General features: G+C 35.0%; 1 protein-coding gene across 1 annotated transcript in view; it reads right to left on the bottom strand.

Moving 5' to 3' along the window:
• LOC144452489 (cadherin-23-like) overlaps positions 1 to 13803 on the bottom strand; it is a 39941-nt gene extending 26138 nt beyond the window's left edge. The window contains exons 1-11 of the mRNA XM_078143589.1: positions 13679 to 13803; positions 11659 to 11765; positions 11012 to 11113; positions 7314 to 7456; positions 6475 to 6528; positions 5862 to 5951; positions 5381 to 5476; positions 4461 to 4583; positions 3516 to 3647; positions 2718 to 2793; positions 1303 to 1415 (exon numbers count right to left, since the gene is read on the bottom strand). Coding sequence (XP_077999715.1) covers positions 1303 to 1415; positions 2718 to 2793; positions 3516 to 3647; positions 4461 to 4583; positions 5381 to 5476; positions 5862 to 5951; positions 6475 to 6528; positions 7314 to 7456; positions 11012 to 11113; positions 11659 to 11765; positions 13679 to 13803 — 1161 coding nt within the window. The remainder of the gene's footprint in view (positions 1 to 1302; positions 1416 to 2717; positions 2794 to 3515; positions 3648 to 4460; positions 4584 to 5380; positions 5477 to 5861; positions 5952 to 6474; positions 6529 to 7313; positions 7457 to 11011; positions 11114 to 11658; positions 11766 to 13678) is intronic.
• Positions 13804 to 22922: the final 9119 nt, after the last annotated feature.

Genomic DNA, 22922 nt, shown 5'->3' with positions numbered 1-22922 from the left:
AAACGTGGCCAGTTTCATGTGTGTGTGGTGAGTGAAAGTGTACCAGAGAAGATCGCAAAAACAAGTGAAAATATACCAACACTTTTGCTCATGCGTCATGGGGTTCTGTTTTTTTTTGTGTTTTTTTTGATGAAGAGTCACACTCCATTTACAACAAGATGTTTTTATCTTGATGTAGAATTTTGGGTTCTATTTATATCATTCCATATCATATTTATATAAAACTGCATATTTTGTAAGTACTTTGCATATTTAATTTTGTAAAAGTATTTTGCATATTTAATTTTGTAAAAGTACTTTGCATATTTAATTTTGTAAAAGTACTTTGCATATTTAATTTTGTAAAAGTACTTTGCATATTTAATTTGTAAAAGTACTTTGCATATTTAATTTTGTACAAGTACTTTGCATATTTAATTTTGTACAAGTACTTTGCATATTTAATTTTGTAAAAGTACTTTCCATATTTGATTTTGTAAAAGTACTTTCCATATTTAATTTTGTAAAAGTACTTTGCATATTTAATTTTGTACAAGTACTTTGCATATTTAATTTTGTACAAGTACTTTGCATATTTAATTTTGTAAAAGTACTTTCCATATTTGATTTTGTAAAAGTACTTTCCATATTTGATTTTGTAAAAGTACTTTGCATATTTAATTTTGTACAAGTACTTTGCATATTTAATTTTGTACAAGTACTTTGCATATTTAATTTTGTAAAAGTACTTTGCATATTTAATTTTGTAAAAGTACTTTGCATATTTAATTCCTTTGATTTCATGCATATGGAACAATCATGTGATCATTTGCATACAGGTATTATAACACAACAATGTCTTCAATATTGTCATTGCAGATAGTAGGTGTACTGATGCAGATAATCACTATGATGAAAATTACAGTGGTCACATCAATACGATCGATGTAATGTAAAAACATGATTATAAACACATTAAAATGCTACTTGAAACCCAGCGCAATATCTCAACTTAGAAGCAAATTTTATCAACTTATCAACATCTCACTAATAAATACAAAAGCTGTTATCATTGAAGGAGAGAAAGTTTTCCATCGAAATTTGGTTAGAAGTGTGAAAATGAAGTTCAGCAATTGACACCTGACCCCCTCCCCCTAAATGAATGAATTTCGCTTATTGAGCTTGTGTGACATTGTGCAATCTTCCCTTAGTCTATGTTGATTCAGTTCATTTTGTCAAGTAGAAAACTATGGTAACATTATTCTTTTATTCAAAACTGGAAACCAATTTCTCATCCATATGGCTATTTTATGTTATACTTACTGTTAGAGTAAAGGTTATAATGGCAATCTCAAGACTTTCTCTGTCTAATACTACAGAACTTCTAATGATTCCTTCATTTCCAATGATATTATCCACCCAGAATGAGGTGTCATCTACATTTTGAAAAAGAAAATGGGAGGACAGTTTGTATGCAGTAAAAATGAAATACATGAAAATACAGTGTTACATCTTCTATGCAGTCAAAATGGAATTATCATACAAGAAAATACAGTGTTACGGCTTGTATGCAGTTAAAATGAAATACATACAGTGTTACAGTTTGTATGCAGTCAAAATGGAATACAAGAGAATACAGTGCTAGTTTGTATGCAGTCAAAATGAAATTCAAGAGAACACAGTGTTTGTTTGTATGCAGTCAAAATGAAATTCAAGAGAATACAGTGCTACAGTTTGTATGCAGTCAATATGGAATACAAGAAAATACATTGTTACAGCTTGTATGCAGTCAAAATGGAATACATGAAAATACAGTGTTACAGTTTGTATGCAGTCAAAATGAAATACATGAAAATAGTGTTACAGTTTGTATGCAGTCAAAATGGAATACAAGAAAATACAGTGTTACAGTTTGTATGCAGTCAAAATGAAATACATGAAAATACAGTGTTACAGCTTGTATGCAGTCAAAATGGAATACATGAAAATAGTGTTACAGTTTGTATGCAGTCAAAATGGAATACAAGAAAATACAGTGTTACAGTTTGTATGCAGTCAAAATGAAATACATGAAAATACATTGTTACAGTTTGTATGCAGTCAAAATGGAATACATGAAAATAGTGTTACAGTTTGTATGCAGTCAAAATGGAATACAAGAAAATACAGTGTTACAGTTTGTATGCAGTCAAAATGAAATACATGAAAATACATTGTTACAGTTTGTATGCAGTCAAAATGGAATACATGAAAATACATTGTTACAGTTTGTATGCAGTCAAAATGGAATACAAGAAAATACAGTGTTACAGTTTGTATGCAGTCAAAATGAAATACATGAAAATACATTGTTACAGTTTGTATGCAGTCAAAATGAAATACATGAAAATACATTGTTACAGTTTGTATGCAGTCAAAATGGAATACATGAAAATACAGTGTTACAGTTTGTATGCAGTCAAAATGGAATACATGAAAATAGTGTTACAGTTTGTATGCAGTCAAAATGGAATACAAGAAAATACAGTGTTACAGTTTGTATGCAGTCAAAATGGAATACAAGAGAATACATTGTTACAGCTTTTATGCAGTCAAAATGGAATACAAGAGAAAACAGAATACTTTGACATGAACATTATACTAGTCTAGACTAATTTCATCAAGGTTTAAGTACCATTATTTCAACCAAAGTAAAAAACATTATAAAGTCAGCTAAATGCCACTTCAATAGGACTTACCGTATATGAAAAATTCTACTGACTGTGGAACACCTCTGTCTCCATCTAACGCATACACAAGCATTACTGATGTATTCTGTTTAAATAACAAAAGGAAACAAAGTACTTTTCTAATCCACAAGACTTTTCATTCTGAGCTTAGTCCATTGGCCTGAGCCCAATTCCACAAGATTATTCATTCTGAGCTTAATCCAGTGGCCTGAACCTAATCCATGAAACTATTTATTTTGTTTAATTATGTAAATTTCTCATTAATATTCTTGGGATGTTTACCGAAACCTAATCAGTTCTTGTCACTACCCTTCAGAACACATGCAATAAATTTCGTTTGAACTGAGCCAGTCGTGTTTTAGAAAATGGTGATAAAGTCGCACCACTTTAGACAACATTTCCTGACGAGAAACTATTTTTTTCTTTTTGTGGCAAATCGAAAATATGCCAATAACTTATTAAAACTAAAAGCCACATTAGTAATATTTTCAGGACAGGTGCGCTTTGGTATCGCAAATGTGTGTACCAAGTTATAATGAATTTGAAGCGTGCATTCTTCAGATATAGCCTAATTACCGAAAATCATTAATTATGTAAATTGCTCATTAATATTCACGAGATTTTTACCAAAACCTAATCAAGTCTTGCCATTACCCTACAGAATACGTCTTCAAAATTTCGTTTGAATTGCGCAAGCCGTTATGGAGAAAACAATGACACAGACAGACAGACAGACAGACAGACACACAGACTTCCACCCATAAATATATCTCTTTCTTACGGAAGAAAAAAAGGAAATAAACTTACCACTGGCATGTTTTCATCAATGTCACCAAAGTATGGTAAATTGATAAAGAATGGTGGAGTATCTTGTACATCTAATACATTGATAAATACTGTGGTTGTACTACTCAGTGATTCTGGATCTGTGCCATGGTCCTAAAATTGAAGAAAAATGTTTACTAAGTTATAAAAGATGTACATCATTGACAGAATTTATATATTACATATAAGCTTCACAACACACTTTGTATTACTTCAGTAGACTGCTGCCACCTAGTCTGTACAGTACGTTGTGATGGGGTGTGCCCTCACACATTGGTCAACTCTTCTGACTAGTCTGTACAGTACGTTGTGATGGGGTGTGCCCTCACACATTGGTCAACCCTTCTGACTAGTCTGTACAGTACGTTGTGATGGGGTGTGCCCTCACACATTGGTCAACCCTTCTGACTAGTCTGTACAGTACGTTGTGATGGGGTGTGCCCTCACACATTGGTCAACTCTTCTGACTAGTCTGTACAGTACGTTGTGATGGGGTGTACCCTCACACATAGGTCAACCCCTCTGACTAGTCTGGACAGTACGTTGTGATGGGGTGTGCCCTCACACATTGGTCAACTCTTCTGACTAGTCTGTACAGTACGTTGTGATGGGGTGTGCCCTCACACATAGGTCAACCCCTCTGACTAGTCTGTACAGTACGTTGTGATGGGGCGTGCCCTCACACATTGGTCAACCCTTCTGCATGACTAGTATTGTGTTGTGTTGTGCTGTGCTGTGTTGAGTTGAGTTGAGCTGTGTTGTGTCAATTTATGTTGTGTTGTGTCACGTCATGTTATGCTGACTTGAGCTGTGGTGTGTCGTGTCGTGTCATGTTACATTGATGTATAGGAGCTTGCTTTACATAACAACCCCTTTACGATAACACTCCAATACATGTCTATTAAATCATTCAAAGTGTTTATTTACCTGTGCCATTATTTGGACCTGGTAGATGATTTTAGTCTCATAGTCCAAAGTATCATTCAGGATAAGATGGGCTTGCTCAGAATTACTAGTGTCTGTCTCCAGATAAAACATGCCATCCAAAGCCTGGAAAATATACACAATTCTAAGGTAAATTTCTTCTCTATTTCATCACTATGAAATCAGTACTCCTGTAAGTTAATCTGATTAAAATCTGATGTGGTGAATATGGCTCAATTTCTGTTTACTTCAATTTCCTTTGTTTAGTCTCATTTTTGATTTTTGTTCTGCTGAGTGATCAGTGCCATCCATGGGAACAACCCAGGATAGCACCCATCAATGTTATTGGTTTATTAACTAAGATAGACACAAACTAAAACTATTACTGCAACATTTTTGATAAAGCTATTGAATGGACATTGGTTTAATTGTGCTCACAGTAGGGTTAGTGTTTCTGATGACATCCATGATCTCTGTGTACATGTACAATTGGGGACTTGCAATCCAGACTGAGCATGCTCAGATGCAAAGAACTATGGGATATCTGTGGTTGTCATAATACCTAATCTGGAGCTACTGATAAAATTAACCTCCCACAATTGTCAGGGTAACTATGAAATTATTATTTGTGGTTACAAACAATGTATCAAGACTGTTTACAATACTAATTGATTAGTATTTATTATCACATTTCCCATGATGCAACATTCAACATGGCAGGTTTGCAAGTTCCCTATTGGGGACTCCAAGCATTTACACTTCTATCCTGAATACAGGATATATACATCTACTCAACAGAGGCATCGCTATCACTCAGCTTGTGTAATCTACCACACTGAACAACAACAGATTTAGTTTGTGTCTATCTTAGTCAACAGAAACCTCAGTTGCCTCTGCAGTATGCAAGTACAAGTTACACTTACAGCTTCATTGGTGATTGAGAACGTAAATTCGCCATTGGTACCGGAATCTGCATCACTAGCACTGACTGTCAATAGTGTAGTTCCTATAGTTTCATTCTATTGGAAAATTGAATATAAAACAAAAAAAAACTTAAGAAGATCAAAAAGTATATACATATATGCTGTGATTGAGGAAGACCTCACAAGAGGTGTTCCCATAAACCCTTGCAGGAAATACCTAAAACGGCTGAACACATGTCAAGTGCAGTAGAGTTTTTATCAAAGTTGAATCAGTTACTGAAATGCTATCTTGTCACCCAAAATCATACATAAGTTGATAGCAGTAATCAATACAAGTGTAATTTAAAGGTAGAAATAAGTCTGACAGGACTTTTCCTTTAAGTTGATAGTAGTAATCAGTACAAGTGTACTAAAGACAGAAATAAGTCTGACTGGACTTTTCCTGTTAGTGACAGAAGAAAAGTTTATCTTTGTTTCTTACCTCGTGTACATCTTCTGTATATGATGGTCTATCAAACACTGGTGCATTGTCATTTACATCAGTGACATAGATGCTAACCCCAGTTCTAACCTGAAAACAAAGACAATTGTCAATAATTACATATATGTCAGTAACAGCATTGGCTCTCACCTGTGGAATTCAGTGTGTATAAGGCCAAATAAAAAAAATAGCATGTTTCTGATAACCTAGCTGACCAAACCTAGTTTAAGCCCCTACCTAAAATTTATTTTACATTTTTTTTAATTTTGCATATAAATTAGTGCATGACTTCAAAATCTCAGAGATTCTCCTGGTAACAAACCCTTTCCAAGCTTCGCTACATAATTGGCATTGCTTTTCTAAAAAATTCCCTCTACTTAAATAATTTCCATCACGAAAGAAATGTTCTGTTAATGAACAAACATCACAACTGTAGATGACGTGAACAGTCCAGAGACTTGCTTATTCTTGCGAGAGAGAGCGCTGTTCCACAAAATATTATGGGCAGACGAAAATAGTTTGTTTGTTTTTTCATGTGGGAGCTGAAAATTTGGTTCAGTCGAGTAATGAGATACAGGAAAAAAAATTGGTCACGATAATGAAAAATACTTACAGCACTGTTGACAGAATCATCAAGAAACCAAGTAATGTCATGCCTTGTTGCCGTCTGGATGAAAAAGAACAAAATACAGATTAAGATCACACATACAAACACACACACATTTAGTTATCATAGTCTTGTATTAAAGCAGTTTGTATCAATGTCCTTCAGTAACAAATTGAGGTAGTCAATCCAAGTTTTTTCACATCTGTTGTCAGTTACTCTACAATGCAGTCAAATTATTTTCAGATTTTTGGTTTACGTGGATTTCTAGCTAGAGATCATTTATTGATCTGTCTGGGCTTATAGATAAAATGAAAAATAAAGAAAGTAGTTATGGGTTTACTATTACTATAAAAAATTACTATTATACACCCTGTAAATCAAATTTTTCTGTTGCCCCATTTTGAGTCAGGTGCACTCAAAACATTGATGTGCCACCCCTGGAGAAAAACCCAATTGTTTGCACACTCATTAGCATAAATCTGAAGCAAATTTCCTGTGTGATCGCATGTACTGGACTTTTATGCCTCATACAACCCGAAGTTCTAATCACTGGTCTATGATTATGTAATATGTAACTACCCCAGTACATAATGCACTGCATGAAAGGGTTGCGTTTCTGGTTCCTGATACATGGCAATCACACAGCAGAACTGCAGTGAATTCGGAATCGCTGCAATTCCATTGTGTGACCATCATGTATACAGAACGGGAAATGCCACCCTTTCATGCAGTGATAGTTTTAATTCAATAATTTTACAAAGAGAGGCATGTAGATGGAAGTCTATCACATTTTGGTATGTACATGTAAATGTAGATGTATGTCTACAAGTTTATCAATATCTTACCTCATAATCTAGCGCTTTTTTCAGATAAACTGTTGCTTCTGTATCTGTTTGGTTATATAGGTCAAAGTGATCGTCTTCATTGACAGAGAAGGTAATAGGGTCACCATCTGGATCAGATGCCTTGAGAGTATATAGATAACTGCCTGTAATACAGAAAACAAGACACATTTACGAATAATTACTACTAACAAAATAATTTACACAAGATTGTTCCACTATCATATCAAAACTTCTATACTCACTCTACACAAATTCTCTGTATAAATAGTCTGGAATTCTAAACTGGTACAGTATTACATTTAAAAACTTCATTACTAATACCAGTCTAGTCATGACGGTTACAAAAGGTGTTAAATTTATTGTGGAGTCATGATGGGTGAACGGTTAGCGTGACCGGCTTGGAATCTACAGGTTGCAGGTTCGAGCCCCGTCGCTGCCTGCTGTTTGTTTCTGAGTGGCTAAAGTCCTTGGGCAAGATTTGAACCATGACTGTGCCTCAGTCAACCCAGCTGTATAACTGGGGACCTGGTAGGATGTAGGTTGCAATGTGAAGGCTTTAATCCTATGAGCTTAAATGGCTGCAATGGATTGTATGCTCCCCGGGGAGTTGAGGAAGACTAAAGGGCCGTTGTGCCGTTCTGATCCGAGCCAGGGATAATAATTGAGCACGGAGTGGGAAAGCGCTATATAAGAAACCAACATTATTAAATTGTGGAACAATGCACAAAGGGCGCATGTCAATGTAATCCATCACAAATTGACCTTTTTTTTTACCCTTCTAACATTTCTAGGACTGCACTGATATGCCAATGTCCAACCAGGACTCCATCTCCAGTCTGTTTAAGGGATGACATCAAAATCAAACACATCGTAATTATGCGCCCTCACGAGTAGTGACAAGTAGCTACGAGTAGTTACTATGTACTACGTGAAACAGGAGATAATGAGGTGTTCAAGTTCATGAATAACTGACAATAGATAATCAGTTCACTTTTCTTTGTTTCCCATAAAGACGTTGTCTTTGAGCGTAGATACGCGTAATTTATTATCGCCAACACACAATAGTTAGTGATTCTCACCTTCCGTGTTTCCAATGATGACATCGTCTTCTATCGTAGTTGATCGTAGTTTGTCATAATTTTCGATCGTCAAAGAAAACCACGTACTCCAGCCAGTAATGTGCTGATGAAACTAGTACTGTACATATTTTTATGAGTGCAAGTTCTTGGCCGATATTCATAAAAAAACAATAAGATACGCACGAAATCAAAGTTTCAATATTCAGTAAATCTTTTCACGAACATGACGGTATGTATTCGAAATTTATTGTGATGGACGCATGAACGTAATATTGTAACAGTCCTGGGTTAACAGTAAATCTTTGAGGAAGATTATCGTACAATTGTGTGACTCTCAAAGATCAATCGCGGTTAGACTTTGTTTTTTGCACGGTCGACAAACTAACACTACAACTTACAAGCTCACGCTTGGCGGCCATGGTAGGGCCAAGAAATGCTGTTGAATTTCCGGGTTGCGGAAGTGCAGTTTTGACTTTTATATCATCGAATAACGGGATTTGTTTTATACATTCTAAAACAACAACTAATTTTTCATGTTTCTCAGTACAGTAACATTCCTAAATGATGGGGTTGAGTTGAGAAATCGCAATGTTCGACAACACGTGGCATGATGTCGGTAGTTAACATAGAGATGCAAGTGATGAACATATTCAGTTATTCGTAATGGGAAATTTCGTTATATAAATGACGTTTTTCCTAAAAATTTTGAAGAAACAAAATGTTTTTAGGTGACTTCTAAATCAATCAAATCAAACTATATATTAATGCGAGACAAGCTTTAGTTTTTAATTTGTTTTTGTGGACAATGTTCGAATTCGACTGACGAATCCTGCGACTCGAATCTAACACGATCAATGCACCATTCACCAGCCAGACGAAAATGGTCGACATGGTTGTTGACTAGCCGAGAAGTGCATAAGGAACTTGTGAGGCAGGCAGTCCGAATAAATAGATGTAAAATCTGACGTTTCAAATAAAAATTCTTCTTCAAGGTATTTTTAGGCAAGACATTTTAGGTAAACACCTGAATATATCTGAAACACTTAGTTGACTAGCCAACTGTACGAATGCCATAGAAGGCATCGAATGAATAACATTGAAAAAAGTAAGCGTGAAACTGATTTGCACAGGAAAGAAAATCTTTTTGTTTCGTGATTTTTTTCACAATGAAGACTACGCGTAAATGATTGTAGTTTGGGGTCATGAATAACTGACAATAGGTGTTTACTTTTTATTGTCTACAACCTAAAGTACATGAATATGCGTCAAGACTTATGAATATTCACCGTAGTACATAGTAACTACTCGTAGCTACTCGTCACTACTCGTAAGGACGCGTAATTACGATGTTTTTGATTTTGATGTCGCCCCTAAACTAAAATCATGCGGGGACACGACGATGTCAACCTGTTTATATGAACACGGTTGGGGGCAGCACAGATTTCTGTGTTCGAACAACCATCTTGACTAGACTGGTATTAGTAATGAAGTTTTTAAAATGTAATACTGTACCAGTTTCGAATTCTAGACTACTGTAAAAAGTACAACACACTTCAAGGAAATGCTGTTAAAAGTGGCACAAACTGAGTTTATAAACCTTTTACTCAAGTGAAAATACTTACATAAAAACATTTTTATACTATTCTAATATAATGCATGCCTTCTGTGACGTTACAATTGTCTTCTGCCATTGTTAGAACAGTTGATTGCCTAGTAATTGACATTTTTTATATGTATAAAAAAAATTACATACTGTATATTTAGGCTATATTTTAATACCAGGATTGATTCATTTGTAATTTTATTAACCTTGGTTTTCAAAAAATATTTAAACAATAATGTACGCCCTCCCAGCCCATAATGGACGAAAGCAAACTTTGAGCGACATAATGGGCGAGGCGACAGCCGAGCCCATTATGGAGTGCAAAGTTTGCTTGAGATGTTCGGCCTGGAAGCTGAATACTAATCATAGCGACACACGTACGTACACGTACATACACATATACACTTCAATGAACTGCTGTGAACACAAATTTGGTTCATTTTAATTTCAATCTTTTAAGAAAAATTCTTATGGTGTTTACCCCATAATTTCCCTGTTCTTAAATACCCACACCGTTATTGCCTTACGGACATAAGCGTGTATTGTTATGCTCGTTCCGGGGCCGCGATGCCCAATAACGGAGTACATTATCAGTAATAATGTACAGCGATGATGTCACAAAATTCACTGGAATTGGTAATGCTATAATATAATTAGTAATAATGTGTTCTTGTACCACGACCAAGGGTTCTTATTACTTACAAGTAATGTTTCACTTGTTTTAGGTCAACAGGATTTGTCAAACTGTCTGTTTGCTGTCTTTACCACTAAGTACTACATTGAGTTTGTTATATATTGTATTAAATTGATCAGAATATCATTTGTACGGTACGTTTTTTTGTGAGAAGATCACAACAGAAATAAGTTTGGAAAACTATTTTTTTGTATAAAATCCTCAGTTGAGGTATTCAGTGGTATTCCTTTTCATTCTTTCAATGTATTTTGTTGTAATTTCACGTTTGTGTTTTGCTAAAGTCATACTGAACGTTTTTGCCAAATAAACTCAATCAACTTACCAACTATTGCATCTTCTCTATAGCGTTCCTTGTCCATATCATAATACTGTTGTGGATCGCTATCAGGTATAGGATCAAACGATGGTGGAGTATTGGCAGCAACTGTCAACAAGATGGAAAATTTATTAAGAAGAGTAAGTTTTCATTAATGCAATGATGCTCTCCCTAAACAAATAACATGCATACAGCAGGCTCTAGTAATTTATGAATAATTTCTTGATGAATTGAAAATCATTTTCAAATCCACCGAATTTTTATCATAATATACTATGACAGAACCCAATGATGTGAGAGTGCAAGTGTGGTGTACTCAGGGTATTTGCATGAGTGCTTACAGTGTTCTCTGTGCCTGTACGTTCACGAGTGTAGCGAGAATAACTGTAGTATTTTTTGACTGACGTCTGGAACAAGAAAAGTATCCGGAAATAATATAATTATACTTCCAGAAGCATAATTTGTAAAAAAAAAATTGAAAAACAACGGTAATATGGATCGTTTTGACTCATATTTTGAGCATCACAGAAACAATGACATACATGTAGATTCGAGTTGTCATGACAACCAGGGTATAAACCCATATTTTTTGTTCTCACATGTTCAACCTGGCTTGTGGGTGGTGTAACAATAATTACACATTGAGTACTTACCTAGTTGAAAGAGGCATATACAGGTAATAATAAGGAACATGGTGGGACGAATACCTGGTGAACGTCCAGTCCTCATCTTGGACTCAACTTGAACTTGTTGTTCACTTCTGTAAATAAAACAGTGAAAAATCAATCACATTAAAATCAAACAATTAAATTTTTCACTACTCTGACATGTATAAACATACCATACAACTATTTCAAAAGTTGTGTAGTTTGATTATCAAAATATGAAATCACAAAAAAATGGATGGAATAAGTGATTCTACCATGTTGCACACATTAACTGCTAGTTATTTCAGTGACAAAGTCACTTTTACTTCAGTGACAAAGTCATTTTTCAGAGATAACAAGTAATAACCTTGGCATATGGGAAATACGTAAGTCAGCTGGCATGCCAACAATGCTTAAAATTTATAAGTATATCCATGGTGATGCTGACGGGACGTCTGCAAAAATTTGAGATTTGCTTCATAGAAATTTTTTGACTCTTGTGTATAGAAATTTTTATTTTACAAAACTTAAAACTTAGTATTGATCAAAGTTAGATCACTTCGCCTCCTATACGCCTACCCTTCAGTCCCCTTAACTTTTTCGTTTTTGTGTTTCGTGACAAAATCTAACGGTAAAATCAAAGACAGATACCACCCAACACACAATATTTTGTTTCCAAGTATTTCCATGGCTACCTCAGTATGTAGTTTTTACAGGAATTATATCTTATTTGCAATGTTAAGCTTTGATAAATTCTACTCACATCATTCAAATAATGAAAGTATTGTGTACGTATATTTGCTTTTCAATACTGTTCTCAAAGCTTTACAATTACAATGGTGTTATCCCTGGCACAGCCCTATAATGGCACAATGGTCTCTTATATTTCCTAAACTCCTTAAGAAGTGTATCCTCCACTGCAATCCCTTAAGTGTATAGATTAGATCCTTCACATAGCAATCTCTATCCTACCAGGTCCCAAATTACATACATGTATGCTGTAGCTGGATTGACTGTGACACAATCACGTTCTGTTTACAACCAATCCAACGGTATGCTGCAATTGGACTGGCATTTGTTTCTCCTACAAGCCCACAATCATGGTGTTTTGCAAAAGGATATTAGAACCAAACGACAGCTACAAAGCTCAGAACGGCAACTTTACAGATTCCAAGGTGACCATTATAACCATGTGACCATTGTAACTCCACATAAAACTCCTGATTATTAAATCTCAAATGACAGCAACAAAGCTCAGAACGGCAACTTTACAGATTCCAAGCTGGCTATCCTAACCACGTGACCATCATGACTCCACATAAAACTCAAATGACAGCAACAAAACTCAAATTATCAACTTTACAGATTCCAAGCTGACCATTCTAACAAAATGACCAGACATGATGGCACATAAAGCTCTTGAATAAAGCTATCATATCATTGCATCATGATTTCAGATTTTGGACAATAGATCAATTATTGTAATAACAAATAAATAAATAGCATAACTGATAAATTATTTTAGTATAAACTTAAATCTTGTGTGTCAAGCCTTCCTGTTGAATTATGACTTTAATAGGGAATATAAACACCCAAACAAAGCCATAAATCATACCAAAATATGTGAACAAACAGAATTAGGTTTATCTAAAAACAGTCTTTCTGGAGATTTTGGTATGTTCAAACACGTGAGGTATTTAATTACCCTGACATTACATGAGTGACTACTAGACCTTTGTTAGGGTTATTAAGGAAATGAAAGGGTAGAGGTGAAGGGTGGTGGGTGTATGGAGTTGAATCATGTCAAAGAGACTTTATATCTGTAGGCCTTGTTTTGTAGGGATGTGACATTATGTACCTCCTTGGTGAGATATCTGTAGACAGGTCTTGTTTTGTCATGTGACATTTTTATATACCTCCTTGGTGAGATATCTGTAGACAGGCCTGGTTTTATAATGTGACATTATAAACCTCCTTGGTGAGATATCTGTAGACAGGCCTGGTTTTGCAATGTGATATTACATACCTCCTTGGTGAGACAGGCCTGGTTTTGTCGTATACATGTACCTGCTTAGTGAGATGCCAGTTGGCCAGCTTTTGATACACTGCGAGGGCATTTAATTTGGCACATGAAAATTTGACAGGCGGCATGCTGGGACATGTCATTGGAACTTTAGTTTGACAGACAGTTTAAGGAGAATTACCATAGATACTACGAGTAAAAACTCTTCGGGCTGACCAAACGTTTCACACAACTGTTGTGGACACCTTTCACAACAGCTGATATAGATGTACACATTTAATATATGTATGTCGCCTCTGTCCATATAAACACTGCACAAGTAAGTTTGCATAATATGGTACAGTAAATGTTAGTAAAAATCATTTTTGTTTGCCAATATTCAGCTAAAATGTATCCAGTGTAGACATACATATGTTCACAGTATATGGTGAGACAGCTTTGAAGGTGTGACACTGTAACTATGTGGTTCCCGGGCAACCACACCAACAACAGTGACTATTTCATGTACGCAAATATTACAAAGTAATGTATTAAATATCAGTTTGTATAATTTTTTCTGTGTCATATATCCTAGTCATTACTATGTAATATTTCATATTTTTCATTTATCACCCTTTCTATCAACAAAACTCTCTGAAGGCCGAATGAAAACTATGAAGTACAGTCTTTGTGTAAAAGAATTCAGCCAAACTAAATTTTTCACTCAAACTACATAGTGGTATTACTTCATTGTTAACTGACAGGTTTATTCACTATCACAGGTTTGACAGAATGACCGTTGCCGAGTCACTTAACTTGCCTGCGGACACGTTAATTACCAGTCTTAAGAGGCTTGAAGTTGTGAAATTTGTATGATTCTGTGGGATTAATTGTGCTACATTTTAAAGTGGTCATGTGGATGAGGATTGGGATTAATTTATAAAACAATTTTAATATGGCTTCCTACTTGAAAAATCAATGTGAAACAACATATGCTGAGTCCTATTTTGTAACTCAATAAATTGCAAAAGATTAATAAATCTTTATTTTTATTGTATGTACAAACGTTTTACACATTTTTTAGCATTTTGCTATGTATTGAGTTACAATCACAGACTTGGTCTATGTTGTTTCATGTTGATTTTTCAAGTAGGAAGCCATGATAAAATTTGTTTTGTAAATTAAAAATCAATGATAAATATCAAATTCTCATCCATATGGCCACTTTAAAATTACATATAGTCTTCGACTAATTGAATAGGCCATTCCAGACTGCAAACAGGAAATTGAGAATATAGCGCCCTCACTCAATTTGGGGTATCATCACCTCATAGTGTCGTTTCTTAAGAGATTTGTCCCTTGGTATTCTGTAGAAATGTAAATCATGGATGTTTTTCATATTGTTCAGACATCGAGGAAAGTAGTAGTGTGTTCGATTAACCAAGTAACCTATACCATGTATACCCCAAGGTACACACAGACAGGAAGTAGAGCGCCACCATGGCAAACTGTGCAAAGGCCTATTTAATATATATTCTTCATGTAATATAGTCTCAAAGGTCTGCTTGTTGGTTAGTGCTTGTTGCACATATTATATATGAGGAAACAATGACTGGGTCTTGAGGTTAATGTAGTAATGTAGTGAATGTAGTAAAAACTTAGTTTCCTGTACATCTAGTCTGTATGTAAGGTACACTGTGATGGGGTGCCCTCACACATCTGTCAACCTCTCTCAGGTCGGAGAGAGGAGGACAATGAGGGTGGAGCGACATTACATAACATATCTTACAGTCTACCTTACATCAAGCAGACCATAAGATTAGTTGGGAAACCAAATGAATACTGTCAATCTGGACATTTTCACTAAATCACTTATTTTTTATTATTTCGCTGGACATCAAAATTGCACAAATAAGTAATGAGTAACATGCCTTCTTGTACATACTATTAGACACGATTTTAAATTACCAGTCTGGTAATTGTGAAATTAGTTTCTTGAGAACTAGCTCAACACTCTAATCACAAAATGTTCTAGTAGCGAAAATATCTAGGTTTACTGTAAATGTAGAAATCAGACAATGAATTTGACATACCTGCAATCCTCAAAGAAAAAGCAACACTAGAAACCGAACAAATGTTTTGACATGGAACTCTCAACTAGGCAAAGTAAACAACTGTTTTATAATAATTATTAACATTTGATCAGACAAGGCTGCACTGTACCATACTAATTAGTCATTTAACACGATAATGTACCAGGTACAAATTAATCAGTGTATTGACCTAAACGTCTAATTACGTGACTTTGTTTACGTGACGTTGTTGCCACCATTTTTTCTGCTGGTGGTTGCATAATCCTGAAACTGGTGACTGTACAGCATATCACCTGTAATTATTATAGTTCCTCGGGGTTGTAGCTAATTGTAAAAGTAGCCAGTCAAATGTGAAAAGTGGGTCATAATAGTGAAGAATGAAACCCATGAATCTGACCACCGATGGAAATATAGTGGTTGAAATAAACAAACTTTAAACAGGTTCTTGAAAAGGTAGTCAGCAAAAAACCGTGGAGTACTAACAGGTTGTTTTTGCTCAGGCTACCACCTCTTATCTACATCCCAGTTCTTGTATATGGCCATAACTACACACGTTAAATTTCCTGACATAGTTATTTACCTTTGTTACTACAACTCTTTGGAATTGATTATACCAGTCTTAGATCTGTACTGCATCCAGTATCGGGACCAAGACCTACTTAGTACTTTAGAGAATGCATTTGTGACTTCATAATGTACAATGCACAGGTACAGGTGTCAAGTGTCACTCAGGGAGCATTATCAGTACTACCGTGCAGGCTTATATAATCTTAATGTCAAATCATATAAAATAATAAAGCTTGTATATTGACAAACTGTCTGTATGGTTATCTCAATAATCATACATAATGACATAACAAGTTTTTCCCCCTTGGTTATTTGGTCCAAACAAAATTACATATAACCCAGCATGTCTCTGCTTAATTTGATTTGAAAGCAATTCAAATTGTATTGAAACTGTTAAAATCTGGATTCTATACCTGCAGTGAAACTGAGCAATGGATTTGCAGTTTTGAATTTTTAATTAGGAGCATGAGGTGTTGAAAGTGTACATAGGAATTCATCGATTTATATTTTTAGCGCTATGCCATGTTTTAAGACTTTACTTCATCACATTAATGTGTTTTGACTTTTTTCTCAGTTGATGAGTTTCAAGTGTTAATATTGTAATGTGATACGTTGTTTTTATTTTAAGTGTTAATTTTTTGTGTCTTCCCATTTAAGTGCACTTCTATTTTCCACATGTTGTGGTGTTTGTTTTGTATAATTTTATTGTTGGAGCCTGTTAATAGGACTAGTCCTGTACATCATCCTTGGAAATCAATAAATAAATAAATATTGTAACTCCTAAAACAGTCTAGTGACATCACGACTGGTACAGCTGTCACCAGAACTTCTGGTATCATATTAATCTGACATTTTGATAGAATTTATTGTTATCAATAAAAATATTTTAAATGCTCATGTTATTACACCTCATTGTGCATACTTAATTACCTATATTACACTTTTTGACTCACATCTGCTGCAAACTAAGTTTCAGTAGATTTTGTGAGCTGACTTTTGCAAGTTTTGAACTTCAGTTACAGATTATGTCATGTTTAAGACCTCATTGCTAACTACGATGTGTATGCTGATAAAATAGTATCTACATATACGCATATATGAATATGAAAATTGTTCATAAATTACAAATTCATTTACAGTAAGCTCTTAAATAAAATCTCTAGCCTTGTTCAATTACTGACATAATCTAGTGCTATCCATGTCATCAAATCTCAAGATCTCTCTTTACTCTAGTGCTATCTGTGGCACTGAATCTCAAGATCTCGCTTTAGTCTAGTGCTATCTGTGGCATCAAATCTCAAGATCTCTCTTTAGTCTAGTGCTATCTGTGGCATCAAATCTCAAGATCTCTCTTTAGTCTAGTGCTATCCATGGCATCAAATCTCAAAATCTCTCTTTAGTCTAGTGCTATCCATGGCATCAAATCTCAAGATCTCTCTTTAGTCTAGTGCTATCCATGGCATCAAATCTCAAAATCTCTCTTTAGTCTAGTGCTATCCATGGCATCAAATCTCAAGATCTCTCTCTAGTCTAGTGCTATCCATGGCATCAAATCTCTAGATCTCTCTTTAGTCTAGTGCTATCCATGGCATCAAATCTCAAAGTCTCTCTTTAGTCTAGTGCTATCCATGGCATCAAATCTCAAGATCTCTCTTTAGTCTAGTGCTATCCGTGGCATCAAATCTCAAAGTCTCTCTTTAGTCTAGTGCTATCCGTGGCATCAAATCTCAAGATCTCTTTAGTCTAGTGCTATCCATGGCATCAAATCTCAAGATCTCTCTTTAGTCTAGTGCTATCAGTGGCATTGAATCTCAAGATCTCTCTTTAGTCTAGTGCTATCCATGGCATCAAATCTCTAGATCTCTCTTTAGTCTAGTGCTATCCATGGCATCAAATCTCAAGATCTCTCTTTAGTCTAGTGCTATCTGTGGCATCAAATCTCCAGATCTCTCTTTAGTCTAGTGCTATCCATGGCATCAAATCTCAAGATCTCTCTTTAGTCTAGTGCTATCCATGGCATCAAATCTCAAGATCTCTCTCTAGTCTAGTGCTATCTGTGGCATCAAATCTCCAGATCTCTCTTTAGTCTAGTGCTATCCATGGCATCAAATCTCAAGATCTCTCTTTAGTCTAGTGCTATCCATGGCATCAAATCTCCAGATCTCTCTTTAGTCTAGTGCTATCCATGGCATCAAATCTCAAGATCTCTCTTTAGTCTAGTGCTATCCATGGCATCAAATCTCAAGATCTCTCTTTATAGGTGGTGAAGAGATGATTTGATACTACAGGTAGCATCTTGACTATTATTTCCACAAGATGACAAACTAAACGTTCTCAGTCGTAAAACCCCCCACAGTTTTAAAGTTATAAGCTTTAATTTGAGTACTGGTAGTTTGGTATATTAAGCTGCATATTTACATCCTTATAAATAATACACAATGTATACTTTTAGTAGTGTTGTTTTGTATTAACGTTGACGATTCTAAGCCTGAATCAACAGGTGGTTGGATTCTAAATGTGTACATACGACAATAGTACACAGGCTTGGCTATCCACTTTGACAATGTCATTTAGAGACTTGGCTATCCACTTTGACAATGTCATTTAGAGACTTGGCTATCCACTTTGACAATGTCATTTAGAGACTTGGCTATCCACTTTGACAATGTCATTTAGAGACTTGGCTATCCACTTTGACAATGTCATTTAGAGACTTGGCTATCCACTTTGACAATGTCATTTAGAGACTTGGCTATCCACTTTGACAATGTCATTTAGAGACTTGGCTATCCACTTTGACAATGTCGTTGAGAGACTTGGCTATCCACTTTGACAATGTCATTCAGAGACTTTGCTATCCACTTTGACAATGTCGTTCAGACACTTGGCAACCCATGGTAATGGAGGGCTGAAATCTGGTAAAACTTCCATAGATTTCCTTACCTTGTACCATTATTTTAATGAGAAACCCTAGTACAGTAAAACCCCTTGGGAATTCATTTAGAATTTACTTAGTACCTACATAACAGCCTATAACAAAAACACTCAGACTTAATTAGTACCAACAGAAGCAGTCGCCATGTATGTTGACACAATGAAACTGGTAACATTTCCAACACTTATCAATTACCGTGGCAACTCAATAGTCTTTTTACAGGCATGACCTAACTCTACAATTTAATACAAAATTAAAATAAAGAATTTTTGACTTCAACTTCAAGGAAAAGCTTATGGCAACAAAAGGGGGCATATGCTGAGTTTATACTTTTTTTACAGTGTAATATTTGCTGTATATTGAGAGGTACCTGTTAGTATTCTATATACAGGAACATATATCATTTTATATTGACAGAATTCAAACCTGGAATTCCAGCAGTGACCTCATTTAGTACAGGTATATTAAAATGTTGAGGAAACCCCTGTTGAGCTTTCAACTGTGCTAACAATACCCAAAGACTGCCAGTATTGTAATATGCTATTGAAGGCATGCATTGATAGTAACAGTATACTAGTCTAAGAATAGCTTAAGGCTTAACTGAGGGTTAATGTACTGAGTATTTTCACCAAGTTAACATACAACGTATTTTCACCCAAGTTAAAAAAGCTATAAACTCAGTTTATACCACTTTGACGTGACTAACTGTAACAGGTACATACCACAATGAATCAAGGAACAACATAACTCACTACCACTTCAACAATATATGCAGAAAAAAACAGAACTATTATGGTATAAGGTCAGGTTACAATATTTAACATGTAACGACTACACTTCAAAGGAAAGTGACCCACAGAGGTGACCAATCAAATTCCAGCATTTATGAACCTAAATCCATTTTACGACAACGGCAAATACATATAGTGACTGGCAGGCAAGACAAGTACATTGCATGCTATGCGTTCAAGAGATACTTGCATACTTCTTTATAATGTGAGGTCAAAAATCAACCGAAATCTATGTATTCAGAGTTTTATGTGTAAAATGGGTGTGTACATGAAACCATTCAAATAACCTTGTAACACAATGACTTCACATTCCTTACCTTGTACTAAGTTGTCCTAAGGACATTTCTTGTACCTGCCAATGGTATACTTATTGATAGCGCAAGAATTCACTATATACAATATAACTGTGCATGAGATTAAACTTTTCTACGTCCAACTACTTCCTTGTTAGGTCTAATAAAAAAATTGTGTGGTTCTGATTACTTTCATTTTTAGAATAGGTGGGGTAGGTGGATTTTTTATTTTATTTTTTCTATATTTTTTTCATGTGTGAGTGTCTATTTCAGGTTTTCCATGATTTTCCAAATGGTCTCTGTGTTATTTATTTCCTCCTATCAGATGTACAGCCATTACAGATTGGAAGAACAGTTTTATTTTGTCATTTTCAGTTGATGTTAGTTTCAGCTTCCACTATTTCTCGTGAGACTTCACAATTTTTGAGTTATTTTTTTTCTTGAATACATAAAAAACAAGTAGACGGTCAGCAGTGTAAAACTAGGTGGGGTCCGGTAACCAGAACCAAACAATTATTTTTTTAGCACAAAACTTCCCAGCCTAGAGACTACTAGTATCTGGCTATCCAGCTTGACAATGCTGTTCACTAGACGAAAAGCCAGTGTGTTGTCAGACTGGTCTCTAGGCTTGCACTTTGCTGTCAACAACAGTAATTTCTGCTAATTTCTTTTAATTTTACACTACTTTTTATAAACATAAGTCTTTTTGATATTTATCCAATTATTTCCTTTTCAGCAAACGAGAAATTTCCCGCCACAGTAATTTCTTCCATTTTGTTAGATGCTACTTTAAAAAGGCATGTCTTAAGTCTTTTCTATATATTCAACAATTAACATCTTGAGATGCAAGCAATTTCCTGCAAAATATCAGTAATTTCCTCCTTTTTTTTCATTTCTGCAACTTGTTGGCATGTGTCCATTTTATTTTAGACTTAAGCCTTATATTTATACATTGTGTCAATATTTTGGAATTAGAATCTTAATACCTTAGGCTTGGTAGTCAAGATTTAGACAGGTGAACTATTTCATCCACAAATGTCTAGGACTAGAATTCCATTGGTCTAACAGGCTAACATCTTATGGATACAACATATAATTGTCTATGTGCCTAAATTCAAGCCCTGTGTTTGAATGTTATTTTAGTATTAAAAACATACCCTTAACTTGCCTTAAGTTATCTGTACAATTTGAGGTCAACATTTTAACAAAAATAATATGTTCATATATTGCCTTCAATATGTGGTACACATGACTGGTACTGAAGTGGTAAAATCTGGTACACACAAGTACAGTTTAAAACTATACACACATTGGGTACTAAAAGTAGTGAAAATACACACATACATGGACACGTATGGTTCAATATGGTTGTTTCTTTTCACTGTTTCAATTGTAAATCTGATAATATAGTGACACAGCTGGCAATGGATTTATTCAGCGTTGTGATGACAAATACAGTTGTATAGTAATAATACATATATACATGTTGACTTTGAATTTACAACATTCCTTTGCATATTTGACTTTTGTGAGAACTTTGTAAAATTTGGAACAGTGTGTTGTTATTGCACATTTGTAGTTGTTGTTTAGGTGTTTATTTGTTTGCTTTTTGCTTATGTGCATGTGTGTATGTGCGTGTATGTGTATGTGTGTGTATGTGTGTATGTGTGTGTATGTATGTGTGTATGTGTATGTGTGTGTATGTGTGTATGTGTCTGTATGTATGTGCATGTATGTGTGTCTGTGTGTATATATGTATGTATGTGTGTGTGTGCGTGCATGTGTGTGTGCATGTGTACGTGCATGCGTGAGTGCGTGTGTGGTGCATGCGTGTGTGCGTGCGTGCATGTGTGCGTACATACGTACATATGTATGTATGTATGTATATCTATGTATATCTATGTATGTGCAATGTGTATATGCATTGTGTAGATGTGCATGTGTCTCTGCACAAGTGCGTACATTTATATAAATGTCAGTTTGCCAGAGAATGAATAATTAAGAGACACAATCATGTACATATCAGTATTAAAGGTATGTACCAAAGAATTTAATAAGGATATGTATAACAAATTGAGGAAATACGTCTCAGTCTATTTTCTTTAATTTTGTCTCTTCAATATCTATGGACTGACTAAACATTCGAGTTAATGGAATTATTTAGATTAAAACTAAGGATTACACAATAGTTTCTATGCTATATTGCTATGTATGTTACATATTAATACCAGTTAAGTACATCTATACATGGTCAGAGTGTAATCATGAAAACAACATGAAAACACACTGAAAGCAATTACCGTAACAGTATTTGGTACCATAATGTACAGGAAATATCAAACAATCCATTGACAATATCATTGCTACAAAAGCCAAAGCCGTAAGCGTAACAGTAAAAATTCAACCTTTTAGTGACAAAACATAATCATAGCTGGCAACTGAAAATTCAAGGTTGTGATGAATGCTGACAACCTCTCCAGCATGGACTTTGACAGTTGTCATTCAGGGTTAAACAGCCAGTAGCCAGTGGCCGTTGACAGCTATAGTGTTGTCAATGTTTGAACTCCTGTAACCATAATATCTGATCCA

The sequence above is a fragment of the Glandiceps talaboti genome, chromosome 22, assembly GCF_964340395.1.
Source record: "Glandiceps talaboti chromosome 22, keGlaTala1.1, whole genome shotgun sequence".
NCBI lineage: Eukaryota > Metazoa > Hemichordata > Enteropneusta > Spengelidae > Glandiceps > Glandiceps talaboti.
The sequence above is the reverse complement of the archived record's forward strand: the minus strand, read 5'-3'. Positions and strand labels throughout refer to the sequence as shown.